We start from the raw sequence: 14,685 nt of genomic DNA on the forward strand, positions 1-14,685 counted from the left end.
CGGTGGTCAGGGTGTGGCCACGTTGGGGCCGTTGTCCCACCCACCACTGAGTGTGCACGTTCCGTTCCACGGCTGCATCGTCAGTCACCCCAGAGCTCCGTGCCTGAGACGGTTAACACTCACATCGCCCAGTGTCGCGGGGCCAGGAGGCAGGGTGTCTCGGCGCCGGGTCCTTTGGTGGAGGGCCCCTCGAAGGTGGGCCTGGACTGGGAGGACCGCCGCTCTGCCCGCTCACGTGGCTGCGGGCACTCAGGCCTCCCCGGGGCCACTCGCATCCCTTCACCGTGTGGCAGCAGCGTCCGCCGAGGAGATGGCTGGTGAGGGGGGTGTGCAAGGACCCAACGCCAGGCTGGGGTGCCAGGCAGAGTATGTGGAGGGGGCGCATGGCGGGGTCGGGGAAGGCAGGCCAGGACGAGCTTCCCTGCGCCCGGGAGACAGCGGGCGAGGCGCGTGCTGGCTGCTCTCCGAGGGCCTTCCTGCCCCGGGATGGACACCCCCCGGATTCGGAGGACTGGGTGTCCGCTCGTGGTGGGAGTGGCACTGCCATGTAAGATGTGGGCACTGTGTGCCTAGCAGAAGGCCCCTTATCACAGGGGCCTATCTAAGCAGCCCCTGGTGGCTGCCCCGTGTCCGCCAGCGAGAGCTCCCCCGAAGGTGGCGCTGGCCCCCCAGCCATCTCTGAGCCTCGCCGTCTGCTTTTCTGCTTTCGTCCTCTTCTCTGGAGCTTCCCACACGTGCACGCTCCCCACTCGCCACCCCTGCCGCCATTCTCCTCTCCCTGGTGCCTTCCCGTTTGCAGCCGGGGAGCCGCATGGAAGTGGCAGCTAGGCCAGCTCTGACCACCGCCTGTCCCCCCCCAACCAGTGCCCACACTTCTCAAAGGCTCATTGAACTCTCGGGTCTGTCTGGGCATCTCCTCTGGTCCCAGAGCCCCGGGGGGAACTGAGGACTCTGTGTGAACTCTGGACACCCTCAGATTCCACACCCGAGGGCGCTGACCAGAGCTGGCAGGGTTTCCCGTGCCCCCCTTTCTCCCCCTTTCCCTCTCCTTGTCCCCAAAGACACCCTCTGTCCCAGGAAGGTCTCCAAGCAGAAATCAGCCAGTCTGGTGTCCTGGGGAGCCTGTGAGTCACCCTCAAACTCACGGTGGTTCTCACTGTTGTGGTGGCAACTGGAACAAAGGTGCCCTGTCTGGCCGAGTGGGGGGTGTGGGGGCGTGTGGAGGGACGTGGAGGGACTCGGGCTCTGCCTGGCAGGCAGTACGGGGACCCTCATGCGGCCCGTCCTGTCCCCCCAGCCCAGCCCGTCCTGTACTGGTGTGCCCGCAACATGTCCTTCTGGAGCAGCATCTCGTTCAACCTGGCCGTCCTGATGAACCTGCTTGTGGCGTTCTTCTACCCGTTCAGCGGGGTCCGCGGAGGAGGTACCTGTCTTCAGTTCCGGGTGGGGGGGTGCACCGGCAGCACGGTGGCTGTGACCCCGGGGCCCACTCAGACAAGATGAGGTGGTCACTTCTCCCACAGGCCTGGCCTCCAGTGGAGTTTAAAATAACACGCATTCTCCGTCCGCATTACTGACCCAGAAAGGAGGAGCTACACGTCGTTAAACCCGGAGGAAACCGTAGCCGCCGCCGCCCCGTCCACGCGGGGAAAGGGGCGCAGAGCTGGGTGTGTGTGCTCTGCTGCTCGGGCCAGCGGGGTGTGGGGGGCCTTCCCCACAGCACCCTTCCGGGCTGGCTTCGGAGCAGAGAGCCTGGAAGGAGTCTCTGGCGCTGTCTCGTGCGGGGGGCACGGTGCGTCCGTGGATGTTCGGTCTTGAGAGCTACGTGCCGTTGCTCACTCGGCTGACACGTGGGGCCCGGGGGCGGCGTCTCCATCCTGACGCCTCTGGGGACGGGGGCGGAGGGGGGGCCCCCACTTTTCAGCTCCGAGTTTCATCAGAGCGTCTCGGCAGAGCAGCTCACATACCTGTGTGACAGCCGCCGGGGGCCACTTGTGCGCAACGTGCAAGGGAGGGCCGGAGGGAGACACACCCGGTTCTCGGCAGGAGGTGCCGCCCGAGCGGCGGGGCCTGGTGGTGCGGGCGCGTCCCCACACGAGAGCGTGCGCCCCCGGAGCCGTGGAACAGGTGAGGGCCGGTTGGAGAGGGAGGGCGAGTCCTGTGATGCTCGCGCCTCTCACCGACCCAGGAGCGGGGTTCACTTTGCCCCTGGCCTTCAGGTACACGGGAAGCGCCATCTGAGTGGTTATTTTCCCCCCCGAAGGCACCGTGTAAACCCAAGTCCAGGGGAAAGTTCCCGTTTAAATGCTGCGTCAGGAATCCTTGATGCGTGGCCACGGCACTCGGCGGGCCCTCGGGGCTGCCAGGCTTTCTCCGGGGGGACGTCCGTCTGCCGAAGCTCAGTGTGCGGTCAGCGGGGCAAGGGGGATGCTGGCGGGGGGGGGGGTGACAGGACGCAGGCCTCCCTCCCTTCACCCCAGGGCGTCGGCACGGGCCTCCCGGCGCCGCCTTCCGCCGAGACTTGGATTCGTTTGCATCTACCCCATTTTTTCAGAGAGACAGGATCTGGCATAAACAATACTCTCTTGTTGCATAAAAACCTTTTATTACAAAAGCATAAGCATGTCATTCTGTAACATGACAATACCACGCTCAAGGACCCTATGACATTTTAGGTGAGCGGTTCAAATTGCTGTTCATCTCGTGTGGGGCACTCATGTGCCCCACCAGCCACACTCAGTGGCCTCACTCCTGCCGGGCCCTGTGCCGAGTGCCGGCTCGTCTTGCCCTTCCCGACCGTCTCTCCCCTGGTCCCCGGGCAGCCAAGAGCTGCCCCGCTGTTTCTGGGCCGACAGGCTGCCTCCCAAAGCACGAAGCCGGGGCCATTCCAGCTTCTTCCCGGCTTCGTGAGCAGGTGCCATGCATGGAGCATCCACGGTGGGCAGCACCACGCAGACATCCTTGGTACGGGAATGTCCAGGTGTGCACTCGAGCAGAAAGGGCAGTGTGGCTGGCTGCCGGCACACCTGTCCACCCAGCCGACGTCTTCCCATCTGCTTCGTCCATCCTCCTCCTGCGTCTTCCGAAACAGTTCAGAGCCTGGGCACCCCGCTGTTTTTCCCACGAATATCTCTGTGTGCGCTTCTAACTCACGAGGATGTTGCAAAGACGTGCCGTCACCACGCCACCATCACACCTCACAGAACTCACGGTAGACCCCACGCCAGCCGGCTCACCCCGAGGGTCTCCAGCTGTCGCAACGGTGTCCTTCCTCCGGGGGCGGGCTTGTCTCCGGGCCCCTCCAGGCTTTGGGCGGGAGCATTGCACTGGTCACAGTTACCGTTCTGGGCTCCTAAGAGGCCGTTTAAGACGGCGATGAAGCGCTGAGAGAGCAAAAGGCAGGCCACGGACAGGGAGAAAGTCTTTATGGAACAAGTGTCGGGCGAGAGGCGTATGTACACCCAGACCACGAAGGGAATTCTTACAGCGCAGCAGGGAACAGGCTGCCCAATTAAAGTAACGGGCGAAGGATTGACCAGATGCTTCACAGAAGACCTGCGATCGGCCAGCACACCCGTGACAAGATCGTCAGTGTCACTCATCATTGGGGAGGCGCCAGCGCCCGTGCCGGCGACGTGCCAACTGCTCACAGGGCGACCGTCGGAGGGACGGACCACCCCCAGTCCCGGGGAGGCCGGGAAGCGAGCAGAGCCCTCACGCTGCTGGCGAGGAGGACGGGGGCGGCGGTCACCGTGGGGCGCGGGGTGGTTCCGTGTCCCGTGAAACTGGACGTGTGCTGAGGATGCAGAGCGCGGTTCCTCGTGGCTGCGGGGACAGGGGAAATCACGTCCATGCCGAGACGGGCGCCTGCGTGTTCCCAGCTGCCTTTTCTGTTACGACCCGCAGCTGGAAGCAAGCCAGGCGCCCCGTCGTTCCTCGCTGAGCAAGCTAGGAACCGAGGGTTGTGCGTCCTATTGAATGGTTCTCAGCAGTTGACGGAACTCAGTGTTCACACACACAATAGCCTGAAGGAACCCTAAAGAATCGTTAGGGACGGGATTCAGAAGGACTGCCCGCTGCTTGCTTTTTCCGTTTTTGTGGAACTCTGGACGCTGCACAGCCACAGCCACAGAGCGAGCGGTCAGCGGCCGCCTGGCCGGGGGCGGGATGGGGTGAGTCCCCGGCCGAGGGGGCGCCAGGAGGCCTTCTCGGTGACAGGAGCGATCTGTGTCCTGCTCGTGTGGGGGGTCTGTGACCGTAGAAACTGCCCCAGTTCATCGCATTGCTCCCAGATGGACGGATTCTGCCTCTGTTCTTCCGTGGGGGAGAAGGGCCGCGGACGCCCGAGGCTGCGTCCCCGCAGGCGGGACCTACCACCAGACTCGGCTTTCTCCGGAGCCACGGTTTTCGGCCTTTTTCACCTCGTGGCCCACGTAAGCCAGCGACAGCAATTCTGTGGCACAGCAAAAAATGTGTAACATTGCCCATACTAAAAAAAAAAAAAATAGAACTTTGATTCATGCACGTCAGACCAGGGCTGTTGTGTTGACCAATGTCCGTTTTCGCCCTTGACCATCTAAGGGCAAAGAGGTCAGTGCCCCCGACTCAACAGTCGGGTGTTGCGTGGTTTACAAATTCTGGCGGCCTGCCGGTTGAGAACCTCCGTCCTTGAGTAACATAGCAGTGCTCGGACCGACCGCACAGGGTGGCCGAGGGTGTCAGACGGGGGTCATCAACACGAAGGGCCTGCACGCCGCCGCGCCATTGCTGTGAGCCCAGGAGGGCGCCAGGGCCTCGGTGCCCGCTTCCCGAGTGTCTGCAGAGCTGCCCCTCTTCCTGCCCACTTCTGGTCAGGGCCACCCTGGTGGCAGAGGCCGGGAGCAGGGAGAGCAGCTGGGCTTGGGGTGCAGGGTGCAGGGAGACAGCGGGTCCAGCGGGCGCGGGAGGAGCTGTCACCTGCGGTTGGGCGTTGGGGGGAGAGACGCTGCTTTATGTAAGTGGCCTTAATCACCGCTCGCTGCTTGTTTACATCCGAAGGAGACTCGAGAAGCGATGGCATCTGAAATAGGGGTGGTTTTTAATGAGCGTTTTACAGAGCTGTATTTTTAGCCACATCGGCTCATGTTATGTAACTCAGCCGTCCCGCGGGGCACCCTAAATAGAACTCGCCACAGCGAGGGATGACAGAAACCGGGGCGGCTCTCGCTGCGAGGGCACCCTGACTGTTGGGCGACGCGGAAGTCGCTCCCCACCCCCACCCCCACCGGAACCTGGCCCAGGCGGGGCCTGCGCTTCTCCCCTCACGCTCTTTGTAACAGACGTCGGCAGTCCAGGGCCCGGTCCACCTTCCCTGGGAGTGAGGTGGGGCACACGTCCGAGTTTCGTGGGTGCCGGGTGCCGGGTGAGCACTAGGAAAGAGTGTCCCGTGAGGGCGAGCAGGGGACAAGGAGGATTAAGAGAAGGAAGGAGCCCCAGGCACATAAGGGAGCAGGAGGGCTTCCCGGAAGAGGAGACGGCTGAGCTCACACCAAAGGTGACCAGGAAAGGGGGGACAGGTGTGCAGGTAAGCACACAGGGGTGGCTGGTTATGTCCGGGGCAGAGAGCCGGGGACCAGTGAGACTGGACAGGTGATTGGGGAGAACTCGGCTAAGCCTGTGCCCGCCCGCCCCTCACGGTAACGCCGCCTCGTCTCCGCAGGGGCCCTGGAGCCGCACTGGTCGGGGCTTCTGTGGACGGCCCTGCTCGTCTCCCTGGCCATCGTCATCGCGCTGCCCAAGCCGCACGGCATCCGGGCCTTCATCGCGTCCACCATCCTCAGGCTGATCTTCTCCGTCGGGCTGCAGCCCACGCTGTTTCTCCTGGGGGCGTTCAACGTAAGCTGCTGTCGCGGCGTGGTGGGGGGCGCCCTCCCCTCCGGCCCCCAGAACCTGGACCTGTGCTCGCGGTGGAGAGAAGGGTCTTTGCTTGGGTCGCCGTTCCAAGAGCAGGGCAGTGGGGACCTTGGGTGGGCCCGGCAGGGCACCATTCGGGGACGTGGCCGGCCTCGTCCTCACGGGACCGCCCTCTCAGAAGTGCGGCTGAGAGCGCCGAGCAGCTGAGACGCAAATGGGTTCTGCCGGTCTGGTCACAGGTTTGGCAGAGGGACTGGAGATTCTGGCCAGGAAGCGTAGTGAGGCCACAGGGAACAGGGGAGGCGAGAGGAGCGTCCCCACAGCGGGAGCGGGGAGCGAGCTGGGAGGGACCCGGTGATCGCAGAGTCGGGGGACGCTGGGAGTCGCTGGTTCGGTGCAGTGGAAGGACAGAAGCCCAGTGCATGATGGGAGAATCCTCAGGGAGGGGAGGGGCTGATGCGAGATGGGAGCTGTGCTGCGGAGGCTTCGGGCGAAAGGAAGGCCGCGAGGCCCTGCCTGCTGGAGGTTTCCGCCCTGAGCGCGCCTGGCCTTGAGGCCACTCACGGAACCAGGGGGAGCGTTGTCACATGAGGTCGGTCCGGTGCAGCAGCGCGTGTCCCCAGGGGGTGTTCAGGAGGCAACGGCGGCTAGGCCCCCAGGGGAGAAGAGCCCCCTTCGGCTGACGAGCTCGGGCAAGGAGGCAGGGGGTGCGTCCGAAGGGGCGGAAGTAGGCCAGCCTTCCGCAGCCTGTGTCGGAACCGGACCCACCCGGTTTGAGTGAAGGAGAAAAACGGTTCAAGTGACTGAGAGTCGAGAGCCCGGCTTCGGGTGTCACTGCGGACGGGGGCCGGGCGGCGGCAGGGCCCGCTCTCCGGGTCGGCGCTGGTGGTTCTGGGAGGCTCTGTGCTGGGCCTGACGGGCCGGCGGCCTCAGGCTCGCGCGCTCTCGGGTTCCAGGTCAGAGCAAGGAACGGGACTGGCTTTTGCTGCTTTGCTGCAGTCCCAGGAAAGACCTCAGTGGGTTTCGTTGGGTCCTGTCCCCGTCCCCGAGCCAGTCCTCCCTGCCAGCGGGTGTGACACTCGGGTTGGCTGGGATGGAGCCCCCCACGTCCGTCCCAGACCTCAGGGACAGGCAGAGAGAGAGGAGGAGTCATTCCCGGGAGGGGGGGCGGGGGGAGAGAACGCAGGCTGGAGTCCCTCCCTCCTTTCCCCGTGAAATCAGGAGCCGTGGGAGGGCGGCGGGGCCGCCTGCTTCTCGTTAGGTTTCAGCCCCGTCGGGCCCCCGGCGCAGCAGGGACTCGGCAGATGCGCTCAGCCATGCTGATCTCGGGGGAGGGGTGGCAGGGGGCCAGGTGGCTTCTGTGTTTGACTAACTCACCCAAGAAGGTTAGAAATGATTCACGCCTTGTTCCGAACGTCGTAATTTCAGTATGTGCTGACTTTGTGTGTGTCATGCACAAGTGGCACGTGAAGCCATTTGACTACCACATGACTTGTCATCTACCTGGAAAGCAAAGTAGTGAAATGACTTGGGTCCGCAACTCAGCTCGTGGTGGGGTCGAGGGGCCCTCGGCACGGATGGGAGGGTGCTGCCACTGGCCCGTGCCTGCCCGGAGATGCCCTGCACCCACCCGGGGGGCCCGGACCGCGGCACAGGCGTCCCGACGTGGCTGTACCCACCCCCCCCCCTTCCCAGGTCTGCAACAAAATCATCTTCCTCATGAGCTTCGTGGGCAACTGCGGGACCTTCACCAGGGGCTACCGGGCCATGATCCTGGACGTGGAGTTCCTGTACCACCTGCTGTACCTGCTGATCTGCGCCCTGGGGCTCTTCGTGCACGAGTTCTTCTACAGCCTGCTGGTGAGCCGGGGGGCTGGCGCGGGGCGGCCGGGGCCCCTGTCCACACGTCTGGGGGCCCACGGGAAGCCACCCAGGGTGCAGGCCAGCTGCTGGGAGCCCGGCGACCGTGGCCACACGGCCAGAGAGCAGACGAGATCTTTGCCTTCTCCCGGCAGGCAGTGCCCGCGCACCGTCGGGGTGGGGCGTGTGTGTCTGCACTTTTGCTTCTTCCGCTCGGCGAGCGCTCGCCAAGGGGGTCGGATGTCTTTGAGACGATCGCTCCTCACGGCTCCCAGCGAAAGCGCGTGGGGTCAGCAGGAGCAGGAGCGGTGGCCACGGCCCCGGGGCACGGACGAGGAGCTGACGGGTGGTGCGGGCCAGCTGACCTCCCGGAAGCGGTGGCCGTTCCCGCCCGAGCCGCGGGGTCTCCTGTGTTGACGGTCTGTCACGGGAGCCGTCCCACCGCCTTCCTCCCGAGAGGGTCTCTAGGTCCCGCCCCGAGTGTGTCGTCCTCTCCTGTCACTCAAGGGACCCATCTCCTTGCACCCCCGTCAACGACAGGGGGCGCGGCCCTGACGGGTCTGCGAGCCAGGCCGTCCGTGAGGGGCAGGAAGCGTGACGGGGCACTTGCACAAGCGAGAGGCAGGGCAGCTTTTCTGGAAGGTGCTCCCCACATGGTCTCGGGACGGTTGCCTCGCTGCTCTGTGCCTCAGTTTCCCCAGCTACAAATGAGCACAACACATCCCCCCAGCAGGGCTGCAGCGGGGGGTGGCATTTGATGGCACACGTCGGGGCCTGAGAAGTCACCCCATGCCCGTGTGCTGTGAGGTGGAGTGGGCCCTGTGCCAGCAGCACCCACGGGAGTCGCCGTCCTGGTCCGCAGGCGCGCTCCCTCCTCAGCCGTGGCCGAGGGTCCTTCACCCTCGTTTCACGCGGCTCTGGCTAGACTGTGCGGGTTTGGGCAGCGGGGTCTCCGGATACTGGGGCCGGTGCCCCTGGGCGCTGGGTGTCCGCAGCCCTCAGGGCTCTGCGCACGATGCTCCGCGTCCTCTGTCCCGCAGCCCTGTCCCCGGGCGGATTCCGGCTGGCGAGTCGGGGACGCCTCTGTCTGCAGTCCAGCCGCGTCCTGTCCCGCCTGGCAGGAGCCGGAGCCCGCGGGCAGTCTGGCCCGTCCCTGCCGAGGGGCCTCGGGGGCCAGGCGGGCCGCTGCAGGCGGGGCCGCCCCCCCCGGGGAAGCCGAGCTCGTCCTGTGGTCTGTGCCCAGCCGACTTCTTCCCTCCTCTGTCCACGGTGCCTGTCCTTCCCGGGCCGTTCCCAGTGCCGGCAGTGCCGGCGCCAGGTGTGGGGCGCCCCGCCGCCGGGAGACCAGCCAGCCCTGTGCCTGCTCTCACACGCCTTGCCTCCCTGTCGCTGAGGGACTGCTCAGTGCTCACCCACTCTTCCTGGGAGCTCCTTGGAAAACCCTCTCCCCGGCTGCCTTGGAGGCAGGTGACACCTGCGTGGCCTGGGTGGTGGCCCCGGGGCACAGCCCCCGAGGTCCTTCCTGACCCTGGCATTCCCCACCGCAGCCCTCAGGCCCGGCCGTCTCCAGGGAGCGGCTGGCCCTCAGAGACGGCATTAGATCTAAGTCGAGCCCGACTGGGCTGGCGCCTCTCGGGAGCGCCCGGGGCCTTCTCAGCTGTCTGGGTCTCGCTGGTCTGTGACCCTAGGTGCTGCGTTCCTCTCGGAGGCTAACGCAGCATTGATGGGTCTGTTGAGAACCACCGGCAACGTACTGAAACCATTCAGACTGGCCCGCAAATGAGGGAAGTCCGAGGCGGGAACTGGAGCGAGCCCCCCGGGGCAAACCCGCATGTCGCCAGGTGTGGAGGCTTGGCGCCGGCGGCCCGTGAGGGAGAGGGAGAGGGAGTGGCCGGGGTGGGCGGAAGGACTGGCTGAGCCTGCTCTCCAGCCCGCGCTCACCTGGTGTCCTTGGAGAGACGGTAGCAGCCCCGGGTGAGGAGGAGCAGCACTCACAGGCGGGCAGGGGGGCAGTGGAGGAGGGGAGTCCAGACGGACAGGAAGCCTGGGAAGGTGTCCATCCTGGACGCAAACCCAGGACATAGTTGGTGAGACCTGCGACCCGTGCTCCCCGGCGAGGTCAGGGGCGGGGTCTCCAGGGCCTGGAGGAGAGGGGTGCCTGCCCGACTCCAGCAGCGGTGAGGGGGTACGCGGTGTACCCCTCTGGAAGGTGGGGGGCAGTGTCTGTGTCCCCTGCAGCAACTGGGCCGACAGCTCGCCTCCTGGAAGTGTGCCAGGGGCTCACCGTGCACGGGGCAGGCGCGGAGGCGGCCAGCGCACCGCTGTTGTCCGAGACGCACGTCTGGAAACACGCAGCCAAGCGGGGGACGCAGACGCTGCTGAGCCAGCCCCGGTTTCCCGTGCGGTCCGCCGTGTCCAGTGCGGGTGACCGTGCCGAGGCCCGGGATTGCCCGCGTGCTGGTGTGAGGTTTTCGTAAACACATGTGTGCACGCGTGACTTTTTCCCAGCGCAGTCAGGCCGACAGGAAACAACGTGCCAGGCAGATGTCTGCGCACAGTGGGGTCACCGGCAATCTTTGTTTTTCTCTGTGCTCTTCTGTGATTTCCAAGTTGTCTCCCTGGGACGCGTGTGATCGTGTGATTAAAAGAGCGTTTTCCCCCATGAGGCCGTGCGTGTCTGCCGCGTCGGCGTCAGGAAGTGCGATGAGGGGCGAGAACAGCCGGCCGTTGCCTGGGTGGCTTGGGGGCTGCACGCCCTCCGAGTTCCCGGCCACGGAGAGCATGTCCTCTCTCAACTGGAGTTGCCCGCCCTCACTGGGTGATGCTTCACCCGTGTCTCCGTGAGCCCCCCGTGCCCTTGGAGGGGCTCCAGCTCTCCCTCGCTGCCTCCTCGGTTCCCCCCTCACCGGGCCCCTCCCTCTGGTCTCGGGGTTCAGGCGCCTCCCGGAGGCAGAGGGCTGAGGGGCCAGAAAATGGGCTCGCATGGAAAATCCTACATTGGAGGCGACCGGGGAGGCCAGCTAGCTCGGGCCACGATCTCACGGAGGCGGAGAGTGTGGTTGAGAGAGGCAGCCTGGGGGGTTCCGTGGACCTTCTGCGGCGAAGGAGGAGCAGAGGCAGGGTGCAGACCCTCATCCTGGCTCGCGTGGCTGTGCCCAAAGCTGGCACCTTCAGGACCAGGGGGCGGCACCGAGGCCAGGTCCAGATGGGCCCCCACTCTGAGGACCGCCCCGTAGCACCCTCCTCCGGTCCCTCTCCGCCAGCCAGGCGTTGGAGAGTTCATGGAAGCCGGCCTTCCGTCCCCCTGCCCGGAAGGATCGACAGTGACCCTCCATCTCTCGGGAAGCCCCACCTCCTTGCCCAGAACGGCCCCCAGGCAGAGGGCGAGGCCGGGTGTGAGCACGCTGTGACCTCGTGGCCGCTGTCCCCACGAGGGCCTAGGAGGGCTTAGGCTTCCTGGAGTCCGCACCACGAGCTGTCTGTGTGGCCTTGGCCCAGTGTCTTTATCAGGAAATTAGTGATAATCACCATTTATTGTGCACTTACTCAGCACCTAAGCGTGGCTGGCTGAGTGCCGGGTCTGCCTGTGTGTCCTTTGTGAGCCTCCGCAGTGACTCGCTGCCCTGCACTCTGCAGCTGGGGTGCCGGGACCCAGAGGGCGCAGGCCCTGGGGGCGGCAGGTGGCGGGGCTGGGACTGTGACAGGAGCCTTGGTCTCACTCTAGAGTCCTTGCCGCCTGCCCTGCCCCTCCCCCATGGGACACGGCGCTCCGGGAGGGCGAGGACAGGGCGTCCAGGCCTGCCCTGCAGAGAGGCCTGGGGGCGCTCAGCGAACACTCCCCAGTGAACACACGCCCGCCCGGACCTCCTCCCTCCCCCTCGTTGCCCAGGCTCCCTGGGACCCCGCCAGGCCCGCCCTGTGTCCGCCCCGAACCGAGTGCACACCCCCCACTCACAGCTGCTCCCGTTCCCTTGCCCCGCCAGTCTCTTGTCCTCACTTTCACTGCCCCGCTTTCTGCCGAGAGGCCGGGCACGTGGGACATGGCAGGGTGTGGGACGATGGTGCCGGGGCGTCGGCGTGCCTCTGGCAGCGGGGCCGCTGCAGGCTGCCGCAGCGTCATCTGTGTTTGCACTCCGGCAGCTCTTCGACCTGGTGTACAGAGAGGAGACGCTGCTGAACGTCATCAAGAGTGTCACCCGCAACGGCCGCTCCATCATCCTGACAGCGGTGCTCGCCCTGATCCTGGTGTACCTGTTCTCCATCGTGGGCTACCTCTTCTTCAAGGACGACTTCATCCTGGAGGTCGACCGGCTGCCCAACGAGACGGCTCTGCCAGGTGGGCCGGGCCTCTCCGGCTGGGGGCAGCTTCCCGATGGTCGGGGCCGAGAGCGCGGTGCAGGCAGACCCCGGGGGGCCTGGCTGCAGGCGCAGTTCTGGGTGTAGTTGAGTGAGGTGGTGTCGGGTTGGCCAAAAAGTCCGTGCGGTGCTTTTCTGTAAACCAAGGTACTTTTTTTTTTTTTCCCATTTTCTCCAATAACTATTAATTTGGATCTGTGGGGTATGTTGGTGATCTCCCCCGTGGCAGAACGTTGATTGTTCTCAATTCACGTCTCAGTTTGGTCACTGCCAACTTCAGCTGGTCTGCCCGGCCTCCGAGCACCGTCCAGAGAGACGTCTCTGGCACGGAGCTCCGCCAGCCACTTCCGACACGTTCAGTCCGCCGCAGCGCCTGCCCCACGCACCACACCCGTCTCTCGCTGCGTGGCAGTTTTGCATTTTGCTCTTCTCAAAATAATAAAGCGTAACACCCTGAGGATGTTGCTCAGGCTCTTCCATCTTCAGTAGTTAAGTGACTACACAAGAATTCACCAGTTTTGGTGGGTGTTTTCCCATGCACACTGATACAGTAGCTGTCAGTCACGGCACCGTCTAACAAATTGCTCTGAATGAAACAGGCGCTGTGAGAGCAAAGCGAACAGACTTCTTGGCCAACCCGATACGTTAGGCGCTGAGTGTGAGCCTCCAGCTCCCGCGTGGAATTTGTTCTATGCCGTCATACTTTAAAATAGCGCAGCTTTCTCGTGAGGCAGTCTGACCACGTGTATATTGAAAACGCGGCGTCGGCATCCCTTTGGCTCAGGAAAAGCGCGTCCAGGGAGCTCCCCGGGAAGGGGGCCTGCTTGCGGACCGCGGGCAGGCGCGGATGCGGGCCGGGGTCTGTTCCATCAGTGGGGGGTCGCGGGGGGCATCCTCGCATACCTTCACGGAACAGCACCCACAGACGGGGTGGGGAATTGCAGAAGAGCTGCAGTAGGGTCACGTTCTGTTTTGTCTGCTAAGTTAAACAGTTGACATCTCTCACTACACGGGAGAATATCTCTCCCGCCGCCGGCAGTGCCCGCGCCGGGCTAGCCTGCTCTGCGTGCGGCCCATGGCGGGCACCGGTTCCTTGTACTTACACAGAGGAGGTTTCTGGTTCCGCGAACGAAAACAGGAGGATCACCCTTTTGGGAGGCACCCGAGGGCTCTGTCCCCTCGGTCACAACACGCGACACTGCTGAGGGAAGTGTCGCTGCCACTTCACCAGGCAGCCGGGCACCTGCACCCAAGGAACTGGCTGGGATGGGTGAGACCAGGCCGGGCGGCCTCTGCCGCCTCCACATTGACACGGAATGGCACTGGCCTCACCCGCCTCAGTCCGAACCACAGCAGCTGACCCTGCCCGGCTCCCACTGGTCCCCGCCAGCGGCTCTGGTGTGGGCAGGTGTATGCCTGCCGGGCCGTGTCTGTCGGTTTTGGCTGTCTGTCTGGAAGGACGGAGAGGGGCCGTTGCAGTGCGAGGGCCCTAGCTGCCTCCGGGACCTTGACGCTCCTGGCTCCTCTCCCACCCCGACCACCGAGCGGAAGTGGGAATCGCACCCCCACTCGGGACTCACGTGCAGGGTTGCAGGGCAGCCGTGTGCGACGAGGCGGTGCCTCACCAAACGTCCCTCTCCCCGCAGAGGGCCCCGAGAGCTTGGCCAGCGAGCTCCTGTCCGCCGACGTGTGCCAAGTGGGGACCGGCGAGAACTGCTCCTCGGCAGCCCCCAGAGAAGGTAGGGCCGCGCCGCCGCGAGCCCCACGTCGGGGCACAGGTGGGCCGGGACAGGGAGGTCCAGTGCCGCCGAGTCTCCCGTCCAGCAGCGAGGCCGGGGCCGAGGGGGGAGACGGAGGGAAGGGAGGTCTCCACGGAAGAGAAGGCGGCTTCGCCGACCCAGCCAGGGCTCCCTGAGGGCCCTCTGCCTGCCGGGGCTGGGCTGCCCTCCGAGACGGTGGTAACGGCTCGGGGGCGGCAGGTGGGCGGGGCGTTACCCGGGAGTTGCCGGGTGCTGGGAATGAGAACAGGAGACAGGCGGCAGCCACAGCCCAGCAGTGCAGGAGGAGGGGTGCCCCCCAGGAAGCAGCAGCAGAGCCAGCCCAGCCCAGCGGGGGGTGCCGGCGGGGGTGGGGACAGGCATCAGGGCAGGGACAGCCCGTCCATCTGGAGGCGTGCAGGGGGGCCGCAGCAGGTCCGGGGAGGTGCGGGTTGAGGAGGAGGAGGAAGAGGAGCGGGAGCGAAGCCCGAGAGCCCTGCAGAGGGCAGGTCTGGAAGGGTCCTGTGTGTCAGGCGAGGCGGTTCACGTCCGTCCAGAGGATGAGCGGAGGCTGTGGGAAGGGCAGAGAGCGGGGGAGAGGCTGTGTTTTAGCGAGGCCACTCGCCCTGCAGCCGGGGAGAAGGTGCAGGAGGCGCAGGAGGAAGGGCACCAGGGGGGGTGGGCAGCCTCCGAGGCACAGGGGTCGCCCCAGAACGCCTGTGCACCGTGCCGTCAGGGCCGCACGCCTGTCTGGAGCTGGGGCCGGGGTTAAGACCTGGAGAGGACAGGGCGTGTCGCAGGCTCGGTGGGGGGGAGGGGT

General features: G+C 65.3%; 1 protein-coding gene across 1 annotated transcript in view; it reads left to right on the forward strand.

Annotated features, from left to right (window-relative positions):
• ITPR1 (inositol 1,4,5-trisphosphate receptor type 1) overlaps window positions 1–14,685 on the forward strand; it is a 214,465-nt gene that overhangs the window by 180,647 nt on the left and 19,133 nt on the right. The window contains 5 exon segments of the mRNA XM_036030250.1: window positions 1,298–1,423; window positions 5,699–5,874; window positions 7,588–7,752; window positions 11,893–12,088; window positions 13,755–13,847. Coding sequence (XP_035886143.1) covers window positions 1,298–1,423; window positions 5,699–5,874; window positions 7,588–7,752; window positions 11,893–12,088; window positions 13,755–13,847 — 756 coding nt within the window.

Source organism: Phyllostomus discolor, chromosome 7 (assembly GCF_004126475.2).
Source record: "Phyllostomus discolor isolate MPI-MPIP mPhyDis1 chromosome 7, mPhyDis1.pri.v3, whole genome shotgun sequence".
Taxonomy (NCBI): domain Eukaryota; kingdom Metazoa; phylum Chordata; class Mammalia; order Chiroptera; family Phyllostomidae; genus Phyllostomus; species Phyllostomus discolor.